The 21,020-nt window shown below is 47.9% G+C and overlaps 1 protein-coding gene across 2 annotated transcripts in view; it reads left to right on the top strand.

The window, feature by feature from the left end:
• LOC147433612 (protein ENHANCED DOWNY MILDEW 2-like) overlaps positions 1 to 21,020 on the top strand; it is a 209,324-nt gene that overhangs the window by 52,193 nt on the left and 136,111 nt on the right. The window contains exons 2-10 of one of the 2 annotated variants that reach the window (XM_086490289.1): positions 13,332 to 13,552; positions 14,544 to 14,646; positions 14,730 to 14,834; positions 15,070 to 15,320; positions 15,407 to 15,490; positions 15,569 to 16,354; positions 16,444 to 16,588; positions 17,322 to 17,423; positions 17,513 to 17,605. In XM_086490289.1, coding sequence (XP_086346415.1) covers positions 13,332 to 13,552; positions 14,544 to 14,646; positions 14,730 to 14,834; positions 15,070 to 15,320; positions 15,407 to 15,490; positions 15,569 to 16,354; positions 16,444 to 16,588; positions 17,322 to 17,423; positions 17,513 to 17,605 — 1,890 coding nt within the window. Of the gene's footprint in view, positions 1 to 13,331; positions 13,553 to 14,543; positions 14,647 to 14,729; positions 14,835 to 15,069; positions 15,321 to 15,406; positions 15,491 to 15,568; positions 16,355 to 16,443; positions 16,589 to 17,311; positions 17,424 to 17,512; positions 17,606 to 21,020 lie in introns of both variants that reach the window. The other variant, XM_086490291.1, reaches the window with a different exon arrangement.

The raw sequence follows: 21,020 nt of genomic DNA on the forward strand, positions 1-21,020 counted from the left end.
CCAGTCCTCCTTTCGTCTTTCCTTTTCTGCCGTGTTCTTCGGCTGCTCTGGAACTACCTTTTGATTGTCCATTGGGTGCCTTTTTGTGGCACCGTGCGGATAAATGTCCTTGTTCCCCACAGTCAAAACACTTCCCTGCTTTGAGGTACTTGACTTTTTGTTTCTCTGTCAATTGGGGACGAGTATCTTTCTTTTCCTGAAACTTCCCTTTTCTTGTGTTGTCATTTGTCGAATCTTGTCCGGTCCTTGGTGTCAATAGTCGATCAGTTTGATAAGTGAGGTTAGCCGAATGCATCATTGCATAGCAAACCCTTGCTTAGCATGTCCCATCAGGTGCTGTATGGACTCAGACTTCTGTAGTAAGCAGTAATCTTGAATCTCTTTTTTTTTTTTTCCAAGAAAAAGATCCTTCTATTAGTTAATGAAAACTGCCCATAGGGCTACAACCACCTCTGCAAGAGAGGGCTACAACAAGCATGATGGGGAGACTCTCCCAATGAAAAAACAGCATATATACAATGGGGCTAAATCAAGAGATGGGAGGAGGGAAAAGCCACACAGGTGGACAGTAGTGCCATCTGAGCACCCCCTGGACTATGGTGTAGAAAGGCCCAGGGCACCACAGTCGAAGGAAAGCCTCGCGGCGCTCCCCATGCGGTCGGAGCTGCCCTGTAGTCCGTCAAGCTGTCCTTTGAGAGTATGGATCAGCTCTAGCCAAAAGTCACGAACAATCTCTGCTTGTGGCATAGGGCGAGCCTCAAAGATGCGGAAACAACGGGCCCGCCAAATGAACCAAAGTGTCAGGCCGCTGATGAGCTCCCAACACTCCTCTCTTTCACTGCACCACTCCAGTGGAGTAAGCTCTGTAGCAGGCTGAAGTGTAGGTCGCCCCCCCTGTATCACTATCATCCTGCTGGTGGAAGATAGCTCAAATTGAAGTGCCGGGCCCGTGAGGGTGGACCAAGCCGTTGCCCCCCAAGTGTACTGTCGAGCCGTGGAGAGAGCAGGCATCAGCCGAAGAACTCGTAGCCACACCTGCTGGGCCGAGGGACAGTCCCAAAGACAGTGACGCTGACTCTCCACCAAATGGTCGCAAGCTGCACATGTGGCCGAGAGACCACTATGCACAAGCCACCTCCCTACTGCTGTGGCTCTATGTGCGACCAGCCACTGAAACAAGGTGACTCGCCTCGGCTGTCTGGAGTCCCACAGCCTCTGCCAAAAAGCTGCCAAGAACTCGACTGTGAGGCCCTCCTCCTGCCAATGACGTGCTGCAGCGGGGCGGGCCTCTCTCTGTGCTACAAGTATATGACGTCCAAGCCGAACAGTGTACTGAAAGAAGGGGACTCCTGGGCGGTTTGCAGGAGAGAAGGGGTCCCTCCATAGCCACTCACCAGGATCCCACTGTACTCGTGCCAGTGGACAGCACTCCCAAGCCCATAGCCTCCAGTGTCCTGTCTCAAGACTTGCTGGGTCAGGGTCTAAGACGCAAGTCCTCCCACAGATGCCCACAACTCGGATCCTCTGGAAACAGCACTCTGCTACCTGCGGGGCCTCTACTGCAACTCGCTGTAAGCGTCCCCCACCCTAAAGCTCGAAGAACAGGGCTGGGACAGTCTCTGAGCAAGCCCTGACTGAAATGAGAACCTCCAGTTGTGTGAAGGCTCCCATCCACTGGGGTGCTACTGGCTCGAGAGGCTGGAACTGACTCTGAGATGTCCTGACACATGCTCTGCACCCCTCTCATGCCCTGTAGCTGGACAGCGTGCACCTCCTCCGACAAACCTGTGAACTCTAGCCAGTCACCTAGAGAGCGCGTTGGACCAGCTGCCATGGGACCCCAAGAAACATGAGGCCGACTACCAACCAAGTGGCCTCTCTGAGTGCTAACCATGGGGTTCCAGACGAGGGGCTGCCGTAGGCGCTCCTCCGTTCACGTCGGCGGTCTCTGCTCTAGGCCACGCCGTAAGAGCTCCCAAGATTGAAGCAAACTCACAGCAAATTGGTCCTCCAGTTTCCTGCTCAAACCAACTCGGCGCAGCTTTGTAAAGATCCATCTGGTCGAAGGTTGCCAAGGGCCTCCTGACTGAGGCACCTTGGCACGAAGCCTCTGTAGCAAGAACTCCTTCCAGGGCTCCTCGCCTGGAAGAAGTCCTCTGACGACGAACTTCCCAAGAAGGGCTCTGCTCTGCTGTGCTGGATCAATGATCCCAAGCCCTTCCTTAGAACAAGGAAGTGTGATGACCGACCAAGCCACCTTGGCTCGGGCAATCTGAGTGTCGCGATCTGACCAAAGGAAGTTCCTGATCAGCCTCTCTACCTGGCTGATACAAGAACTCGAGAAGATCCAGCAAGAAGTGATGTACCACATAGTCGCCAACAACACTTGGTTGGCAACTACTACTCTACCAGCCAGCGAAAGTCGTGCTGAGCTCCAATGTAATAGCTTTCTCCTGATGGACAGGAGAAGAGGAGCAATCTGCTGCTCGGGGGACAAGTCCAAACCGACCTGACAACCCAAGTACCGAACTGCGGTCCCTGGAGGAATCCACCTGAAACCCTCTCCTGGCATCCAATCTGGCACAGGAGCATTGCCAACCGAGAAAGCCATTGTCTTTCTCTAGTTGATCAGTGCGCCCGATACACAGCAGAAGGTCTCCAAAGCCTTCTCACATCTGTGTAAATTGGCCTCCTGGCCCTCTAAGTACAAGGCCGAGTCGTCAACGAACTCAGCGTCCAGAAGCTCATCTCCCCGTATAGGGAGTGCTAAGCCCCTCAGACCAACCTACTGTGACACCAAAAATCTGCTCATCGCCTCTGCATAGAACAGAAAGAGAAAGGGGGCAAGAGGACAACCCTGTCTGACCGATCGTGTGAGCATGAAGCGCTCACCTCGATCGCCTGCCAAAAGCACCTGACTGTGAGCCTGTCTGTACAAAGCTGACACCCCTCTGATCCAAGCATCTGAGAAGCCCATCCTGCGTAGCGTGCCCTCTAGAAAGTCCCAGTCAACTCTGTCGTATGCCTTCTCAAAATCGAGAAGAAGAATCACAAGGTCCTGCCCACGGAGTCGTGCCAAGGCAGAAGCCTCCCAGAAGGTGAAGATGTTGTCAAGGATACTGCGTTCCTTGACAAAACCTGTCTGAGTCCCATGTAGAAGGCTCTCCAAAAGTGGCTGAATCCTCAAACTCAGAGCCTTGGCAAGAATTTTGTAGGCTGAGTTTATTATGGTGATGGGGCGCCACTGTCGAATCTCATCCAAGGAGCCACCCTCCTTTGGAATGAGGTAAATCAGGCCCTCACTCATGCTATCCGGCATCACTCCTGTGAGCAGAATGTACTGAAAGGCACTACATAGATCTGGGCCAAGCAGGTCCCAGTACTCCAAGAAGAAACTGGGAGTCAGCCCATCCTCACCTGGATAGCTACCACGAGGGAGGGCCCTAGGAGCCGTGTGCAGCTCCTCAAGTTGAAGAGGTATCTCTAGCCTCTGGCGCATCTCCTTAGACACAAGACAAGGCATCCGTGCCCAAACCTGCTCCCTGCATGCATCCTGTCTCTCTGACTGGGGCTCAGCCGACAGTAACTCACGGTAAAAGTCAGTAGCAACTGCACGCATATTCTCAGGCTCACAAACAACTGACCCATCTGGTCTCCTCAACTGATTGACCTTGGCATGCGAGTGCCGAGGTCCCACTGTCTCAAAAAAAACACCTGTCACTCTATCACCCACCTGAGTCCACTGAGATGCCTGTCGGTGAAAGGCAAACTCATGGCGCCTCTCCTCTTTGCAAGCAAGCTCATGTCGAGCCTGCTGTAACTGCTCCTCCAACCATGGACTGTCTGGATGCTGCTCCTGCATCCTCTGTAGTGAAGCAATGCCTCGTCTGAGACGCTGCTCCTCCTCTCTCGTTGCAGCCCGTCGAGCCAGAGACTCCTGTAGAAAAAAGTGGCTAAGCTGAGCTAGGCCTAAGGCCACTCTGTCTGGAGGTAGAGCCTGGCTGTCCATGCCCTCTGTCCAGAGAGCCTCTACCCTCTCTCTGAGTGCTAAGTCCAACAAGACCCGCTCTAGGATGCGAAGCATCGTGCTCCCACTCCTCTGCCTGTCTGCCACTGTGAGGATCACTGGTGCATGGTCCGAGAAGGATGTCCCTGCCAGGATGCCCACTGAGCCCCCCAAGTCATTGGAGTGGTCACTAGTGTAGAAGCGATCTATCCGCGATAGATTCACTCCTCCCACTCTGCGGTTCGATCTAGAGAAGGCAAGACTCTCTGGAGGCCTCACAAAGCCAGAATGCTGCCATGTATCCGAGACCCTCAAAGTCATACACAACCTCTCCCAAGCTGGTAACTCGACTCCATGCACAGTAGCATGGCTGCCTCCGATCCTGTCAGAAGGGTCCTCCAACATGTTGAAGTCCCCTCCTACACACGAATGGTCAACCTGTGGAAAAGACTCGACAATCTGTGACCAAAACTCTGCACGAGCACTCGCCACATTGGGCGCATAGATGTTCAGGAAGCCCACAAGGCCACCCTGAAGCTGCATAGTAATCCACTGAGCCCTGCCTGGCACAATAATCCCTCTGCCCACAATGGCCTGCTGCAATGAGTCCGCAATAGTCATACATACCCCACCCTGGATGCCTCCAGGTCCAAAAGCAGCTGACCAAAAGGTATCATACCGTCCACGCAAAATCTGACCACATCGCCGAATGCGGCTCTCAGACAAATGGTGCTCCTGAAGCATAAGGAGATCAATCTCTCCTCCCACAAGGCAACGCTGAAGCTCCTGACGCAATCGACCCTGCTGCCGCAGCAGCAAGACGGGCTATCTTCGAGGCTGGCTTGGATGGGGAGTAATCCGCATCCGAGCGTCCTCTAGATAGGCAAGATTGCAGTGAGTGCCTGGCCCAAGCCCAAGCAGAGCGAGCCGTGCGTAAAGCAACCTCCTTTGTCCAGGAGTCCTCATGAATGTATACATAGCAAGGCAAACACTGCGTATTAGCAAAAAAGTACACCACAATGTGCCTACATCCTGCTTAGTCTGGGGGTGTCACCGCAGACTTGGCCAGTGGCCACAAAGTCTGCAGCAAATCTGTAACTCCAAGTTCTCCCATGTGGTGAGGGAACTCGAGAACCTGTGTATGCAACCATCCCACCATTGAGTCTAGGGACCACTCTCTCTCGGTCCTCCCACAGAGGGGGAAGGAGAAACCAACTGCTGAGTCCAAGGCCTCTGTTCCCCTAGCAGCCAGGAACAAAGCGTGGACCCTGAAGCAGGCTGCCTCGTGGTCTGCTGCGGAATCGCCGAGGAAGCGAGTGAACCCGTAGTCGAAGAAATCCAAGCGGCGTCGGAGGTCAATGCTCGTCAGACCACGAGGGATAGCTGCAAGGGAAGATGTCTGAATCTGCAGAGGGGGCCGCAAGAAGGGCTGACCCTCTCTCGCTAGGCGACTCGTGGCAAAGGCGCTGCCAAGAGATCTCCTAGCCGCCGGCGAGGGACCAGTCTCCTGATTCGACTGTGGTACTGGAGCAGGAGGAGGGGGAGAAGGAACTGGGGGGGGGGGGGGGGGGGGGGGGGGGGGCGGAGGAGAAGAGAAGCGGGGTAGGGCGACAGACAGGACGGCGAGGAGGGGAGTAGGCGGGAGCAGAGGGCGGGGGAGGGGATGTGGAGGAGGAGGGGAAATCTGAAGGTGGGGCGGTTGGCGAGGGTGAAGCTGAGGTGGAGGGTGGCGTAGGGGGCTCCTCTTGCTCAAGAGGACCAAAGCGGTTCCCCGTGGGAACCCACTGTTGCTGAGTAGGCACCTGAGGGCCACTCTGAGTGCCAGGCTATCGTTGTGGCCCCTGGCGTCAACGGCCACGGGCCTGTTGCCACCCCTCCTCCGCTGGAGCCCCAGGCTCGGAGGATGGCTCTAAATCTGTGCGCTGTGCCGCTGGCTATGGCTGCGGCCCAGCCTTGGCAGGCTGGGGCTGAGGTTGAGGTGCAGGTCGTGGCCTCCTCCTTGGACAGGCCTTAGCTAGGTGGCCCATCTGTCTGCAAATGAAGCACTGGTTCGAGAGACCCGAGTACTCCACACTCTGTCTAAACCAACCCCCACTCACCCGAGGCAGAAGGATGACCTTCGGGAGCGTGTGGGTATCTCTGACCAAAACTGAAGGGATGCCAGCCGCCTTGGCAGCTACTGATGCTGCCGTACAAGGTGTCTCCAGGATAGTCCCGATGGCGGAGCCAATCCTGGAGAGAAGTGGAAGGTACTCCCTCCGTAAACCCGGAAAGCAAACTGAGATGGGGATGTCTGCCTCCTCTACGAGCACATCCAAAGTCGGGTCAAAACCATGTCGCCACTGTCGAAAGTGGGCGCGTGATGCTCGGATGGCCAGTGGACTCATAGCTATGACCTTGGAGGCCATCTCGGAAGTCTCAAACTCGATCTGGTAGTACCCCGTCCGAGAATCTGGACATCCAAGATCTTGCCCACCTCTGCGAGAAGGCGGGCCTGGAGAAGGTCTCGCAGCTCTCCTCTGCTAGGACGGGTGCCGAGAACCTTGCAGATGACTGAAGTCACCTGCAAGCGCTCTACCTCTGCGGCAAGGCTCGCTTGCTCTGTCGGCGAAAGAGCAAGTCGAATGGTGGGCTCAGCTGGGTCGGGCGAGGGGGCTTCACGCGAGTCCCTCTGTGGCGGAGCTGGAGCCTCCATCTGTGTCTACTGCTGAGTCGAAGAAGTGGACGGTATAGGAATTCTGCAACCGAGTACGCCGAGCACTCGTCCGAAGAAGAAATGCTGCAGAGCCAGGTGTAGTAGACCTTCGGGAACAGTGAGGACGACGAGGGGGGGGGGGGGGGGGGGGGGGGACGGAGAGAGCGGCGAGCGAGAGACAAGAGGCTGCAGGCGGGGTGGGGGAGAAGCGGCTAGGGAGGGGGGGAGGGCAGCGGATGGGCTGGAGGGAAGGGAGGAAGGCAGCGGACGGGCGGGGGGGGGGGGGGGGGGGGTGGGGCTAGGCAGCGCGAGGGTGAGGGAGGCAGCGTGAGGGCGAGGGGGGGGGGCAGCGCGGGGTGCAGGAGGCAGCGCGAAGGGGAGGGGGGGCTGGAGGAAGCGCGAGGGCGAGGGGGGGGGGATCGTGTAGCAGTAGCGAGCTTTTAATCTTTAATCTCTTTGGGAAGTCCACAACAAAATGGCTCGATTTGCTGCTTAAAGCTGATCTTTTTAAAAGAAGAGGCAGGTAGAAAAGCATCCCAGAATCTCTCGCAATATAGATTCAAAGTGTCTCCCTTGGTCATCCGAAGATGATTTCAAGCTGTAATCACATCACGTTCGTACTCTCGAGTGAGCCAAGAGGAAATAAAAAGTCGCTTGAATTTTAGCCACTTTGTCGGTGCTTATTTTCGTAGCAGAAGAGTGGACCACCATGTCTGTGCATTTCCTTTCAAATAAGATGCTGCCCTCCTGATCTTTGAGTGCTGTGAGTAGCGTCCTCCAAAAGCTATGTCAAATTGTTGAATAAAAGCAAGGGCTCTGTGAGCATCTCAAAAACCTGAAAAAGTGTCAAATTTTCCCGATGGCAAGAAAAATTGTATGAGCTTTGATACCACTGTAACACACTTGGACACCCCAAGTAAGAAATCTGGCACGACGCACGAGAGAATCACTTAAAACTGTACTCAGTGGACTCATCTTGCGAGCATCTGTCAAGCCCCATATCACTGGTATCTATCTCTCTCAATATCTCATCAGAAGTATCATAAAGAATTGTTTGATGATTTTTTGTGTGGGCATTAAAGGCCCCCAAGAGAATGGTGTCACCATCCCTAGAGAACTCCTATATGTCCCAGTCTAGTACAGAGAAAGGGGATTGTCCACTAGGTGCGGCATACATTGATACGAGAGAGAGAGAGAGAGAGAGAGAGAGAGAGAGAGAGAGAGAGAGAGAGAGAGAGAGAGAGAGAGAGAGAGAGAGAGAGAGAGAGAGAGAGAGAGAGAGAGAGAGAGAGAGAGAGAGAGAGAGAGAGAGAGAGAGAGAGAGAGAGAGAAATGAAATGATATATTAACGTCTTCAAAAGGCCAAAATGACCTATGAGACCATCAAATACAAAGTGGTGAATCTAATACAATGTCTGAAGTACAAGTACAAAAAGTACTGAATGTAACACTGAAAACTGAAAATGAAGTATGAAATGTGAAATGTGAAAATGTAGAATAGGCCCTCAATGACACTCTTGGTGTCGTACTAGAATGCCTCTGATCCTCTGCTGGAGTCTCCGTCGATGGAGTGTGCTCCTGTGTCTCGGTCGTGGTCGTCTTGATCTCACGAGCTCAGTCGTCCTGTCAATGAGGGTGCCTCTGGTATGAATGTGGGTACAACCCTGTGCTGGTGGTTGGTCTCCTAGCTCCCTGGATCCAAAGAAGTCTGTGATCTGTCTGTGTGATTGTTGTCCTCCATGTCTCCTCAGTAGACTATCTCTATGTCAGTGTAGCTCAAATAGATATAAGCCAAGGCATCTCTGATCCTGATACCTCATGACTCTATCTAGGGGTCCAAAACCCTCCCTGAATAAGCAATGGAAGCGCCCTCATATCTCATAATACACAGTGCAGTGGCATATGTAGTGTAGCTCTGTCTCTGGCTCTCTATCTCATAGTTGGCATATCCTAGACTCCGATGGTATCCCTCTGAATCTACCTGTCTCAATCTCTAGCTGGTGTGAAGATGTGCGAATCTGACCAATAGCACATCGCAGACCATGAGACAAATGAGTGTCCATGTAGCTCGGACGAATTACAAACCCATCTCCCGAAAGTTGGAGAAGATGCTCTTTGTAGAAAGCCATCTTCGTGCCCAACTCCTGCATCGGCTCTACCCATGTCCTCCTGGTGTCCAATTGTATAAGATACTGACGAATGAGTCTAGTGATCTCCGTCGGTCTGACTGGCAGGGAGGGTGCATCCAGGGAATACTGAAAAGGAGGCAATCTATCCATGTTGAAACCATGCCTCTGAAACCATGAGGTCATCTGCGCATTCCAACATAATGCGTCTCCCCGCATCGCTAACTGTCTAGAGGATTCAAGAGCCAATCTAGTATATCTGTCTCTATGTGTATCCCATAGACTGGGCATAAAGGACACTGATCTGGTAAGAGCCTCAATCTCTATAGGAGGGGCGGCTACCTCCGCTTGAATAATCGCATGTGGTACGGAGGCCTTGGCTCTAATCATCCGGGATATCATAAATACCAAGGGTCTCTCCATGCTCCTCTAACTGTCATGATTCACAGATGGTCCCCAAACCTGGACCCCATAAAGCATAGCTGAAGCAACCAAAGTATCAAAGAGCCATAGCTTTGTTCGTGGTTCTTGAAACTGAACCTGCGTACACTGCCTCTCTAGCCCTCCCAATGCCGCATAGGCTTTGGACAGTCTAGTCTCTGCTGCTCTCCTCAGAGTAAACCTCGGTGTACTCCATAGTGTCCTGACCATGTATGAGTGTAGGTGCCTATCTCTTGACCCACTGTGTTGTGGTGTTAAACACCATAACCTTGGTTTTACCAAGGTTCACAGACAATTGTGCAATGCATCCAACTGTCTCTGCATGCCCTCTGGTGACTTTGATATCAACACTATCATTAGCATATAATAATAAAGGGATCCATGTCCCTGCTAGCTGAGCGCCTCTGTCGCCCTCTCTGTCAATGTAGTCAGAGACCTCATCTACATACATACCAAAAAGTGTAGGGGACAAAGGACACCCCTGTTTCACTCCAATAGTGGAATGAACAATGTGAGAAATCCCCTCAAGAGTGTGTACCTGACTAGTCACTGAGCTGTATAAAGCCATGATCCCCCATATGATCTCTGTGGGTACTCCCAACTTCAGTAGCGTGCACATCAATCTGGCCCTCGGCACTGTGTCAAATGCTTTGCGGAAGTCCACAAAGCAACAGTACATCCGTCTCCCATGTGTCCGACCCTCCTCAATAATGGCTCTGAGTGTAAGAATATGGTCCAAAGTGGAGAAACCCCTCCTGAATCCAGCCTGTCCTGCTGCTCGTATGCCCTCATTTTCTGCCCATTTACTCACTTGTTGTTCAAGAATGGATGCATACAACCGTGCCAATGTGTGCCCTATCATAATAGTACGGTAGTTCCCTGGCATCGTGGGGTCCCCTGCCTTGAAGAGAGGTACAATAGTAGATAATCTCCAAGACTCGGGTAGTCCCTCACACATGACACGGTTAAACAACCGCGCAAGAACCTCTGACGGTAAATCTCTAGCATGTATCAAGTGCTCTGCCACCAAACCATCATGATCATATGCTCTCCTAGTCCTCATCCTGTCAATGGCGTTCTTCACCATCTCAATGGTAAAGAAGGTACTAGTGGCTGGACATGGCTCTAGAGGGTTTGGTAGTGGTGGTTGCCGAGGTACTGTATATAATGATGCTGCATACTGACCCCAAATCTCGGGAAAGGTAATCACTGGAGGAGGTGCGTGCTCATGGAAGAGACGCCAGGCCTCACCTGAATCTCGACTCAAAAAGAGCTGATACAAATCACGTTCCATTTGGGCTAAAAAGGCCCGCTTCTTCCGTCGCACTAAACGCTGTCCGAGACTGTCTATATGTAATGACTCCAAGTATAAGCTCGCTTTGAATCTGAACTCTCATCTCTCTGCACTCCTCATCATACCAACTATTCTGAGGCATGTTCCCAGAACGTCTTCTTTGATCTGGTTGAGTGTGTGGGTATGCCTCTGCTGCTGCCCCATGCAAGATCTCCGTCAATAGAGTGGTGATCTCCTCCACGGTATATACAAGCTCGGCTGCCCTCATCCGCTGTAAATCTCCTCCACATAAACTGAGTTCGTCTCTGGTGTAAAAGTATAACGTGTGTGTGCAATCCTCTGTGGTGTCTGAGAGGCACTATACTGGAAAGAGACTGAAAAAGTCAGGAGAGCATGGTCCACTGCTACTCCAACAGGTCTAGGTCCCACACTGAGATCCTGAACACTGGAGATGAAGCTCGGTGAAGTCATGGCATAGTCCACTGTACTGGCCCCATGTCTGTGTGGAAAGCATGTGAATCCCCCAGAGGAAGGAAAAATCTCAGTATGGCCAAACCATGCGTAGTCGTCATCTCCATGAGATATCTCCCATACTCTGTGTGCTCTCTATCCTGTGAGTGTCTGTCAAGCCCCATCTCCGATATATCCATCTCTCTAAGCATCTCCTCTGAGGTATCATAAAATACCGTTTGGGAGTTAGCCGTCTTGGCATTAAAGTCTCCCAAGAGAATGATATCTCCATCTCTAGAGAACTCCCATATGTCATCATCAAGTATAGAGAAAGCCACACACACACACAAGCCCCCTTTACACAAAGGGAATGAAGGACACATGTCAGATGCCTAAGCTAGTTGCTCCCAAAATGTGCTCAGTTCCTATTGGATGACCCTTGAAGTGGACCAATGAGAATTAGGCTAGAGTAAATTTAGCCTAATTAATTTTAAAACACTTAATAAAAAGAACCAATGAAATTTAAGTCTCCTGGATGATTATTGGACAGCCTGAGAAGGGGTCCAATAGGAATTGAGCAGCCCAATGGGCTACTTAATTCCTATTGGTCAGAATGGGGAAAGGTCCAATGGGGATTTAATTCACTTAAATCAATTAAGTTTAATTGATTAAGCTCTCACAAAAGGGGAAAGGGGGACACATGTCAGAAGGCTATCACTTATGCTGCTTAATAGCCATTGGCTGAGCTTGGCATTGTCCAATAGGGAGCCTGCAAGAGCAAATAGCAAGGGGACTCACCCAAGAGAGAGAGGGGGCTGGTTTTTGCAAGGCATTATCACACACACTCACAGAATCTCATGTGTGAAGAAAGAGAAGACTATCTCTTCCCAAGCTTTAATGGAGAGCTCATCATCTACTCCAAGCTTGTGAGATAGAAGCCTACATCAACACACTCTTGGCATGTGGATGCAAATCCAACCAAGAGCCAAGCTTCAATGCATGCTCATCTCCTCTACCAAGCTAATTACTAAGCTAAAGCTATGCTAATATGAGTGATTATGTGAGGAGATGTACATCTTTCTCGTAAGATACTCCTTCTTCCTCTCAATCTACTTTCATACCGTGTTAGCTCTCACCATCTTCGAAGGTGTGTGAGGTCTTGGGTCTGAGAACGGGGATAATTAAAGTTGTGTTTACTAAGTGTTTTGCTTAGTGCATGAAGCTTTCATCTTCATTGCACTAGCTAGTCTTGAAGGAACACAAAGAATTGTATTGTACAATGTCTCTCTTGATGGGAGAAACCATAATACAAAGCCTTTTGGAGGGGGGACCGGCTCCATGCAAATCCGGTCCTCAACTGTTGTCGATAGCTTAATTTCTCTCTGTTTTGAAAGTATTGTTCATGCTATCTAACTAGGTGTTATGCTTTTTGTTGCTCTCTCCACCCAAGCACTCTTGTAATTCTCATTAGGAATCTATTCTAATGAAATGCCCACTATGTTCATGCTAATTTCCGCTACACATAAGTTTTTAGACCATTAAATGTTACAACTGTCCAGATTTCTGATGTGTCTCTAAGTGAAAGACAATGTCTCTATCTCTGAAGCTATCCTCAGAGGCACCCACATCCAGCTTATATGATCCATTACAATTCCATGCCGCCATCCGGAGTGTGGTCCCATATGTCCATCCATGTGAGGCCGAAGTCGGCCTATGAGACAAACCAAGTATACATGTGTGTATGTCCTCCATCTATTGGAAAAGACAAAACAATCCAAACTGGTATAAAATAAAGAGAAAACCTTGGTGAGAGCTTTGTTATGGCATCCAATTTGTTATTACGGAGCACTTCTCTGGGGTGCCTTAGCCTCACTACAGTCTGCTCAATGAGAGGAATGGAGCCTGTGTCCCAGCCTTGAGATTGCATCAACAGAAGAGCTGAATAAAGGAGGCGAGTAGGCAAGGAGAGTTGTCAAGTTTGGCTGCTATAAAAATTCTCAAGAAGGTAAGTACGAATAGGATGCATTGGATGGAGGGGCAGGTGTGGGACAGCAAGGAATGAATGCAAGGGAAAATGAGATGTGTGGGGTAATGAAGAACCCAAGTGGGGTGGCATGGTGCAGACGATGCGGAATATTTTTGGTGTGTGTGTGTGTGTGGGGGGGGGGGAAGGGGGGGGGGGGCATGCAAAAGTTGCACCATGGGAGCTGCCCCATGCATGCAAAGATACATTGATGTTGGTTTGTTGCATTTACATGTGGCCAGTAAGGCGATTAATTTGATGCAGCATGCTTTTTTTTCCCCACAAAAAATTACCAGGTCAACAGGCTGGACAAAGGACCTTATGAGGATCACTATGATGCCAGCAAATCTTGTTTAATGGCAGTTTCTCATCACCTTGAGAGAAACCAGCACAAAGAGAAGAATTTTGACTTCAGAGAGGAGCTTGATCCATACGAGGATGAAGAAGATTATGTTGAGGTTGATGACCCTTCTGAGACAGTGTGCTGCATTTGTGATAATGGTGGAGATGTCATTTGGTAATTTCAACTCTCTTCTAATTTTCAGTTGTTAATACTTTCAATGAAGTAGTTTCTCCAACTTTTTGCAACCTAGGAGCCATTGCTGTAATCTAAATTCATGAATTGATCTGATTAAATTATGCTAAACCCTGTGAGGTCATGGAGCTTTTGGTTATTAGTACAAATTTCGAACACTTTTAGAGTTTGAAATGGATGTTTTATCTCCCGTTGTTTTGTTTTTGGTAACGTCTGTATGTGCTTATCTGATGGTCCTATTGGCCCTTAGAATGTGACGTATATGCTTGATATTGCCACTGTGTGCTTGGTGATGCCACTATTGATGGCTATATGACCTTGTAATAGCACTTTGTTCTGTTGGTAGTTTTTAAAAACTAATTAGGAATTGCTTCTTGAGAACATGTTACTGATAGCAAGTACCTGCTCTAACTCCTGAAGAACAAACAAGCCATGCCAAATCTGGTGTTTAGGGCCCCATATTTTTGTTGTAACAGCTTCAATTATTTGCTTTGGGCAACCTTTCCCTTTGATCTATGTACATTTTGTGAATCACGAGATGAAAGCATGGAGGAATGTTTGCCTGTGTAGGGTACTTCCTTAACAATCAGAGCCGGCAGATGTTTTATGTATTTGGAATGGCAACAAGGCCGAGTGGAATGTAGAAAGGCCCACAGTGAGAAACAGGGGGCTTAATAACAAATGCGGTGCAGACATGGATCCACATTTGAAACCTTGAGAAACGCCACAGAAAACGGTCCACAACAGGAATGGGCAGCGTTTTGAGCGGAGATAGGAGAAGCCTAACAGGATTTGTTAACAAAACCTTGAATTGAGCATTTTAAGAGTCAAAGGGTTTTTTTTGTATTGCCTAAAGTCTTAATACATCTCGTGATTGAAGTACACACGATCAAAGATAATGATGAAGCATTTTTTTGCCACTAGTAGGTTTTTGTCTTAAGAGTCTAATCTAACTTTTGTGTTGATCAAATAGCTGTGATGGCCCTTGCATGCGTTCCTTTCATGCCAATAAGGATGCGAGTGGTGCTAGTGATTGCAATTGCTCTACATTAAACCTCAACAAAGGGGAAGCCGAGGTGAATTAGTGCTGCAACGTGTGAAACTAATGTATCTCCTCCTTTTACTGAGCTAATGTACTTATGAAGCCTGTTGTTTTTAGGGGCTAGACTTGTTTTTTTGCCCTAATTGCAAGTATAAAAAACACCAATGCTATATATGCAAGAAGCTTGGATGCTCTGATGAGGCTGCTGGAGCTGAACAGGAGGTACACCTTTGTTAGTTTATCCTAAACCTTTTGTACGGCATTTCTTGCAACCTGATCCTAGAGTAGATTTGAAGCTCGTGAAGACTACTTGCATAGTTCCTAAACTTTTGTGTTGATGTATATCTGTAATCTTACAATTTCTCTCCTTTTTCTTTACACCCCGAGGCAAAAGGAGGCGAGGTTTATGTGAAGAGGCTATAAACACAAATCTTGATGTTTGATTTTGAGTTTGCAGGTTTTCTTGTGTGATTCAGCCATGTGCGGGCATTTTTACCACCCGGATTGTGTTGCACAAATGCTTTTAAAGGATGCTGAGGAGGTTAAAGTAAATAGCCTAGCAGACTCAATCAAGAGAGGAAATGGTTTTGTTTGTCCGATGCATAAATGCTGGCTTTGCAAGAAAGGAGAGAATAAAAGTAGCGTGGAGTCCCAATTTGGTGTATGTCGACGTTGTCCAAGAGTCTGGCATCGCAAATGCTTTCCAAAGTGGGTTTGTCTGCATCTTTTACATTCACTTTGAGATTGTTTTACTATTCAGGCATGAGTCAAAGATTTTATGCTTCGATTGTCAGGTCTCTTCGGTTTGAAAAGGACGATGATAAGCCACAAAGAGCTTGGGAAGGCCTTTTATCAGATAGAATCCTCATCTACTGCATGTAAGGAATTGCATTTTCAAGTATATCATATGTATCATTTGATGCGTCGATGCTCAGTAGAATTGGTACCATTACCAGAGAGCATAAGATTGTTCGGAAATTGTCTACTCCTGCAAGAACACAAGTAGAGTTTCCAGAGATACCGAGACTGGTTGAGAAGAGCAAGTTGGATGATGGAAAGAAACGAAGGCGGTTAGTCAAGCTAGCATCAAAAGAATTATCTTTTGTAGGTTTGGTAACCACTAAGAAGACAGTTGCTGGAGTAAAATCTATCAAAGAACATCCGGAGTCTGCCTTCAGAAAACGCAAGCAAGCTGTTGCTTGTGAGTCTTCAAGGAAACGTCTTGGTACTGGGTTTGCTACAAACAATCAAAAGAAAAACCAAGGTGATGCGAGGCTAGCAGGCATATCCAAAGAATCCATATCACATAAGAGCTTAAATAGTTCTCAAGGCAAACAAATTTCTGTAAGTTCGTTAGGAGAAAATAACATGGAGAGACATATCAAGTCCATTGTCAGTGAATGTAATCAGTCTGTTCTTCGCAAGTCTTCAAAGGTAGACCTTTCCAGGGTTGGATCAGATTTACAAACTCAAAATTTCAAACAAGCTGCCATTGATAAAAGCAAGCAGGTTGGAGGACTTGATTTGATGTATGGGCAATTTCTGTCGCATGCTGAAACAGTGAGGCCCCAAGATACTGCAAGTGTAAGCAAAAGCGTGGAAAACATCTGTTGGGGAAAACAAGAGTCGAGCAGCACAGTTGATCCCTATTCAGGGAGGATTCCAGCTTTACCACCACCATATGAAGGAAATAAGCCATTTTTTATTAAGCCTGTAGTCCTGGATGCCATGACAAGGAGCATGTAAGCTATTGCAATTTCTTGTTTGGTTTGCCTGTGTTGCTCTCTTGAAGTTTCTGTCACATAAGAATTGTTCTTTGAGTATTCAACAGAATTCAAGAACTCGTCTCAAAGACAAAGTGCTCTGTGACGCTCCAAAGCATACGTGAAAAACACGATACACCCCTTTGCTATCAACACAACTTAAAGAATCTTGATAAAAAATATTCGAGGGCAAAAATCGAATCAATTATGAAGGTAGCACTCTCTATGCATCTTCACTTAGTGTGTAGAATGAAAATCAATGAAAGGATAATTGTGCAGCCAGCTCATTTATGCCAGTGGTTCGTAACCCAGTGGTTAAGGTGGATGTGTGCGTGCGTAAAGACCCAGGTTCAATACCCAACCGCATCTTTAAAATCTTCAATGGACCTCAAAAAGACCAGCTCATTTATCATTTTCTCACAAAAGGACTGATTTGTTTACAAGTTATTTCTAGCATTGTAGCTCTGAAGATATGGAAGGTGAGAAACTATGAGTCAATGCGTCAGATTCATGCTGCATTGCATGACAGAGAAGAGGAGATGATGAGTACTTCCTGCAAAGAGTTAAATTATGGCTTAGCTTGTGTAAAGTAGATGCTTTGACCTTTCACCAGCTACGAGTTGCACGCTTGGGCATGTCAGGGTTTCTATGGGTGTATGAAAAGACGAAGTTGATTAAATGAAAAGGTCTGCGATAAAAGTGGCTTGCAGTCAACTTACTGTCAACATAGCCAGCCTTTTCCGTTTTAAAACATGCCTTTAGAGGGCTCTTTTACAGCAGGCGTATTGACAAACATTGGTAGCTTTTCTTGCAAAATGTAGTACTGTATTTATTTGTCTACAATTGAAGTGTACCCATCCTCAAGTTATTTATGTCTGTATAAACTGGATCAGGAATCCTACTGCAAATTTTCATATGTTTTATATCAATCTCTAGACAACGACAGGGAATTCAAAAAGCAGTTACAACTTTGGAGAGTGGTGGAAATATTGAAGATGCAGAAGCTCAGTGCGCACCCAGTTGTTTGAAATTCTTAGAAGGATGCAAGGTTCTGAACAACTGTATTCTCTGGTAACATTTCCTATTTCAGTTTTGATCTCAATTTCACTGTTCACTGTTTAAACCTGTTTTACACAGGTTGAACTTAGGGTTTTCCTTGCCCCCTTTTTACATGGCGAAAGATACACTCCTTTTGGGCGGCACTTTACTAAGCCAGAAAAGCTTCAACAGGTATTCTTGTGTTCAACACTGTCATGGCCATGCTCAGTTTTCTGAGATTTGGATTGAATTAGCTTTCAAGAAACTACTTGTAGACTCAAAGCTTGAAAAGATTTTCTAGATATATATTCACTATTTCAACTTATTTCTCGCCAATATCTCAGGGTCTACCATTCTCGTGGATATTAGCAGCTTTCTACCAATTGTTTTAAAGCAGGTCTTAAAACAAGGTGTGCTAGTGAAGAGAGATAATATTACATAGCAGCCTAAGATATTTGATGACTCAAGTGTCTTTGAAATACTTTTTCCTTTGTCCTCCTGCCGTTAGAGATTGTGGCTTAACAATCTGTGGACTATTTGTTCACCGAATTGCACGTAATGTCTAGTTTCTGTTCTGGTCTAAAGTCACCAGGAACTTCCATCTTTTGGGCTTTGGAAACTCTTTTCCCCTTTCAGGCTTCCTTATGTTTTCATGGCCTTTTCTTGTTTTCTAGCTAAATTTGTGACAAGCCTCAAAATCATCTCTCCATTACAAAAACGTCACTATTTTCAATGTTAAAGTTATAACATCTCAAGTGAATAGCACAATTTGAATCCAATATTTATTTCGTCTTTAGGTATTTATTTCCTTATTTGTCAAAGTGTCGGTATGGCAATTTGCTAACATGAGTATATAAGCACCACCTTGGCCCCATTTGTAAATTATCAATTCATTGCCAAGGTTGGTTGGTTCAACAGTTTCTCTCTCTCTCTCTCTCTCTCTCTCTCTCTCACAGGCCCGGGAGAATCTTCAAAAGGGAGAGCTCTCATACTACTCTTCCCCTCCTTGGAAGAGAAGGAATTCTTGAGAAAGAGGCCTACTCTCAAGAAGACATGTATTTTCCTCGGTGATGATCTCACTCTCTCACAGCTTGTGCATATGAGAGAGGTAATGCCAGAGATTACGGCGGCAAGGGAGAAGGGAAAGATGGCCTTTTACAGAGATGGTCGGGTGGTGATTGTAGAGTGGCGCTCTACATGACTATGTGAGACCTATGGAACCACACTAAAGATGGCTACTTGGAATTGTAATAGATCTATGAGGTTGAATGTTGGTGCCTTTGAGGACAGTTTGAGAGACAGGGACATTGTTTTCTTCTCAGAGACTCATCAGGCCCGTGGACAGCTTATGCCACATGTGGTGAGATACAGATGGGAGGCAGCCCACAGGACAGTCGCGAGATCTGAGCATGGGAGTAGAGGTTGAGGAGGTGTAGCAGTGCTATTTAGGGAGGAGTTACAGCCACTACTCGCCTTTCTCTATACTAGATGATGATATATGGGAGTTTTCTAGGGATGGTGATATCATCCTCCTAGGGGACTTCAATGCCCGAACGGACAACTCTCAGACAGTCTTCTACGGCACTCCAGATGAGATGCTTAGAGAGCTGGATGTAGGTGACTTGGGGCTTGACATATGCTCATATGATAGAGAGCAAACGGAGTATGGGAGATACCTCACGGAGATGATGACTGTACATGGGTTAGCCATACTTAATGGCTTAGAGCGATTTCTTGAAGTAGCCGGTTTCACATGCTTTCCACACAGACATGGGGCCAGTACAGTGGACTACGTTATGGTACAACCGAGCTTTATTCCTTGTATTCAGGATTTCATAGTGGAAGCCATACGAGTGGGCGTAGCAGTGGATCATGCACTTTTGACATTGTTTGTTTCATTTCAGTATAGTACAACCTAGACATCAGGAGGCAAGTCACATACCCGTTATACATTTACACTAGAGATTGACTCGGTTTATACAGAGGAGATCTATAGCCGTCTATGCTTAGCTGGTCCTGGCCTCTTAGTGGAGGAGTGCACCACTTTACTGATTGAGACATTGCATGGTGCACCATCAGAGGCATACCCACACACTCAACCGGGTCGGAGGCGATATTCTGGGAGCATGCCCCAGAATAGTTGGTATGATGAGGAGTGCAGAGAGATGAGAGCCCAACTTCAGAGGGATTTTCTTTTAGGAGTCATCACTTACAGACAATCTCGGATTGCGCTTCCTGGCGCCTTGTGCGATGGAAGAAACGAGCTTACTTGGTCCAGATGGAGCGAGATTTTTTCATGAGCATCCCCTCCCCCACTAGTGATTACTTCTCTTGATGTGTGGGGCTAGTATGCCTGATCGTTATATACATTTCCTGGACAGGACCCCCTTCCAGATCCTACAGAGCCATGTCCACCTACCAACACCTTCTTTACCACTGAGATGGTAAAGAGAGCCATTTACAGGATGAGGACCAGCAAGGCATATGATCATGATGGTCTAGTAGCAGAGCACTTTACACATGCTAGAGATATGCTGGTAGAGGTTCTTGCAGTGTTGTTCAATTGTGCCATGTGTGAGGGGTTACCGGAGACTTGGAGGTTGTCTACTATTGTGCCTATCTTCAAAGCAGGTGATCTGTCACCAGAGGTGTATTTTTCATGTTGCCTTCTCTAAATATGTACTACATATTTTTATTTATTTTTATTTATACTTGTTTTCCTCGGAACCCTTGAAAAGCTGCAATGGCTAGTGTGAAACGGCGGCTGCCAAACAGGTTTCTCACATCGGTATTCTAGGTCGGTCGGTCTAGGACTGGTCGGGCCAGTTAGCACTGAATTCTGATGAATATGCAAGCCTGTGTGTGCCAAATGAAGTCTGGACCACTCAGAAAGTCACTTACAACTTTACAAGTGAGTGGGAACTAGGGAATTAACTCAATGGGGCAAACTGGACACTTGGCAGAAGGAGAGCCATCTGCAGGACACCTCAGCAAGAGGGGGCGCCCATTTTGAGGCTGGGGCTGATTTTTGGTTCATTAAGTGACCTATAGTGTGTGTGTGAGTAGTGGGTGCAGGTTGGCAGCTTTAATGGAAAGCTTGCCTTCTCCTCTGTCTCATGTAGCACGATGATTTGCTCTCGTGCATCTCTCTCTCCCCTTTGGCACATATGGTAATGCCCCACTAGTCGGGCTACTCAGATGAAATTGTACAGTTCTGGGGTTTATGCACGTTTTCCAAGGCAAGAGCCTTCTGAACAGGAACCGGATTAGCTAACTGCTAATCCCCCACAGGTACGCACAGTTCCTCTTCCGCAAGTTTGGAGAGTTTTCGCGCGTGAACTCGTCCAATTCACAGGGGAACTGTCCCATTGTGTGCGGGAGCCCTTGGGACATGCGTAGGTATGTTTGCTCCGCTAAAAGAGATCCGAAACAGAGAATTACAGCCTGTTGTGTTTTTCTGCATGTTTAGGGTTTTGCACCTAAACTGCAAGGGAACACCAGGGGAGCTCCGTGAGAGCCTTGGGATGCGTGTATAGGGTTTTGGGCACCCGACAGCAGATAAACAGAGAATTACAGCACGCTGAAATTCTGTTACAGCTCACCAAAA

The sequence above is a fragment of the Adiantum capillus-veneris genome, chromosome 19 (genome assembly GCF_014529385.1).
Source record: "Adiantum capillus-veneris isolate H3 chromosome 19, ASM1452938v2, whole genome shotgun sequence".
Classification (NCBI taxonomy): Eukaryota; Viridiplantae; Streptophyta; class Polypodiopsida; order Polypodiales; family Pteridaceae; genus Adiantum; species Adiantum capillus-veneris.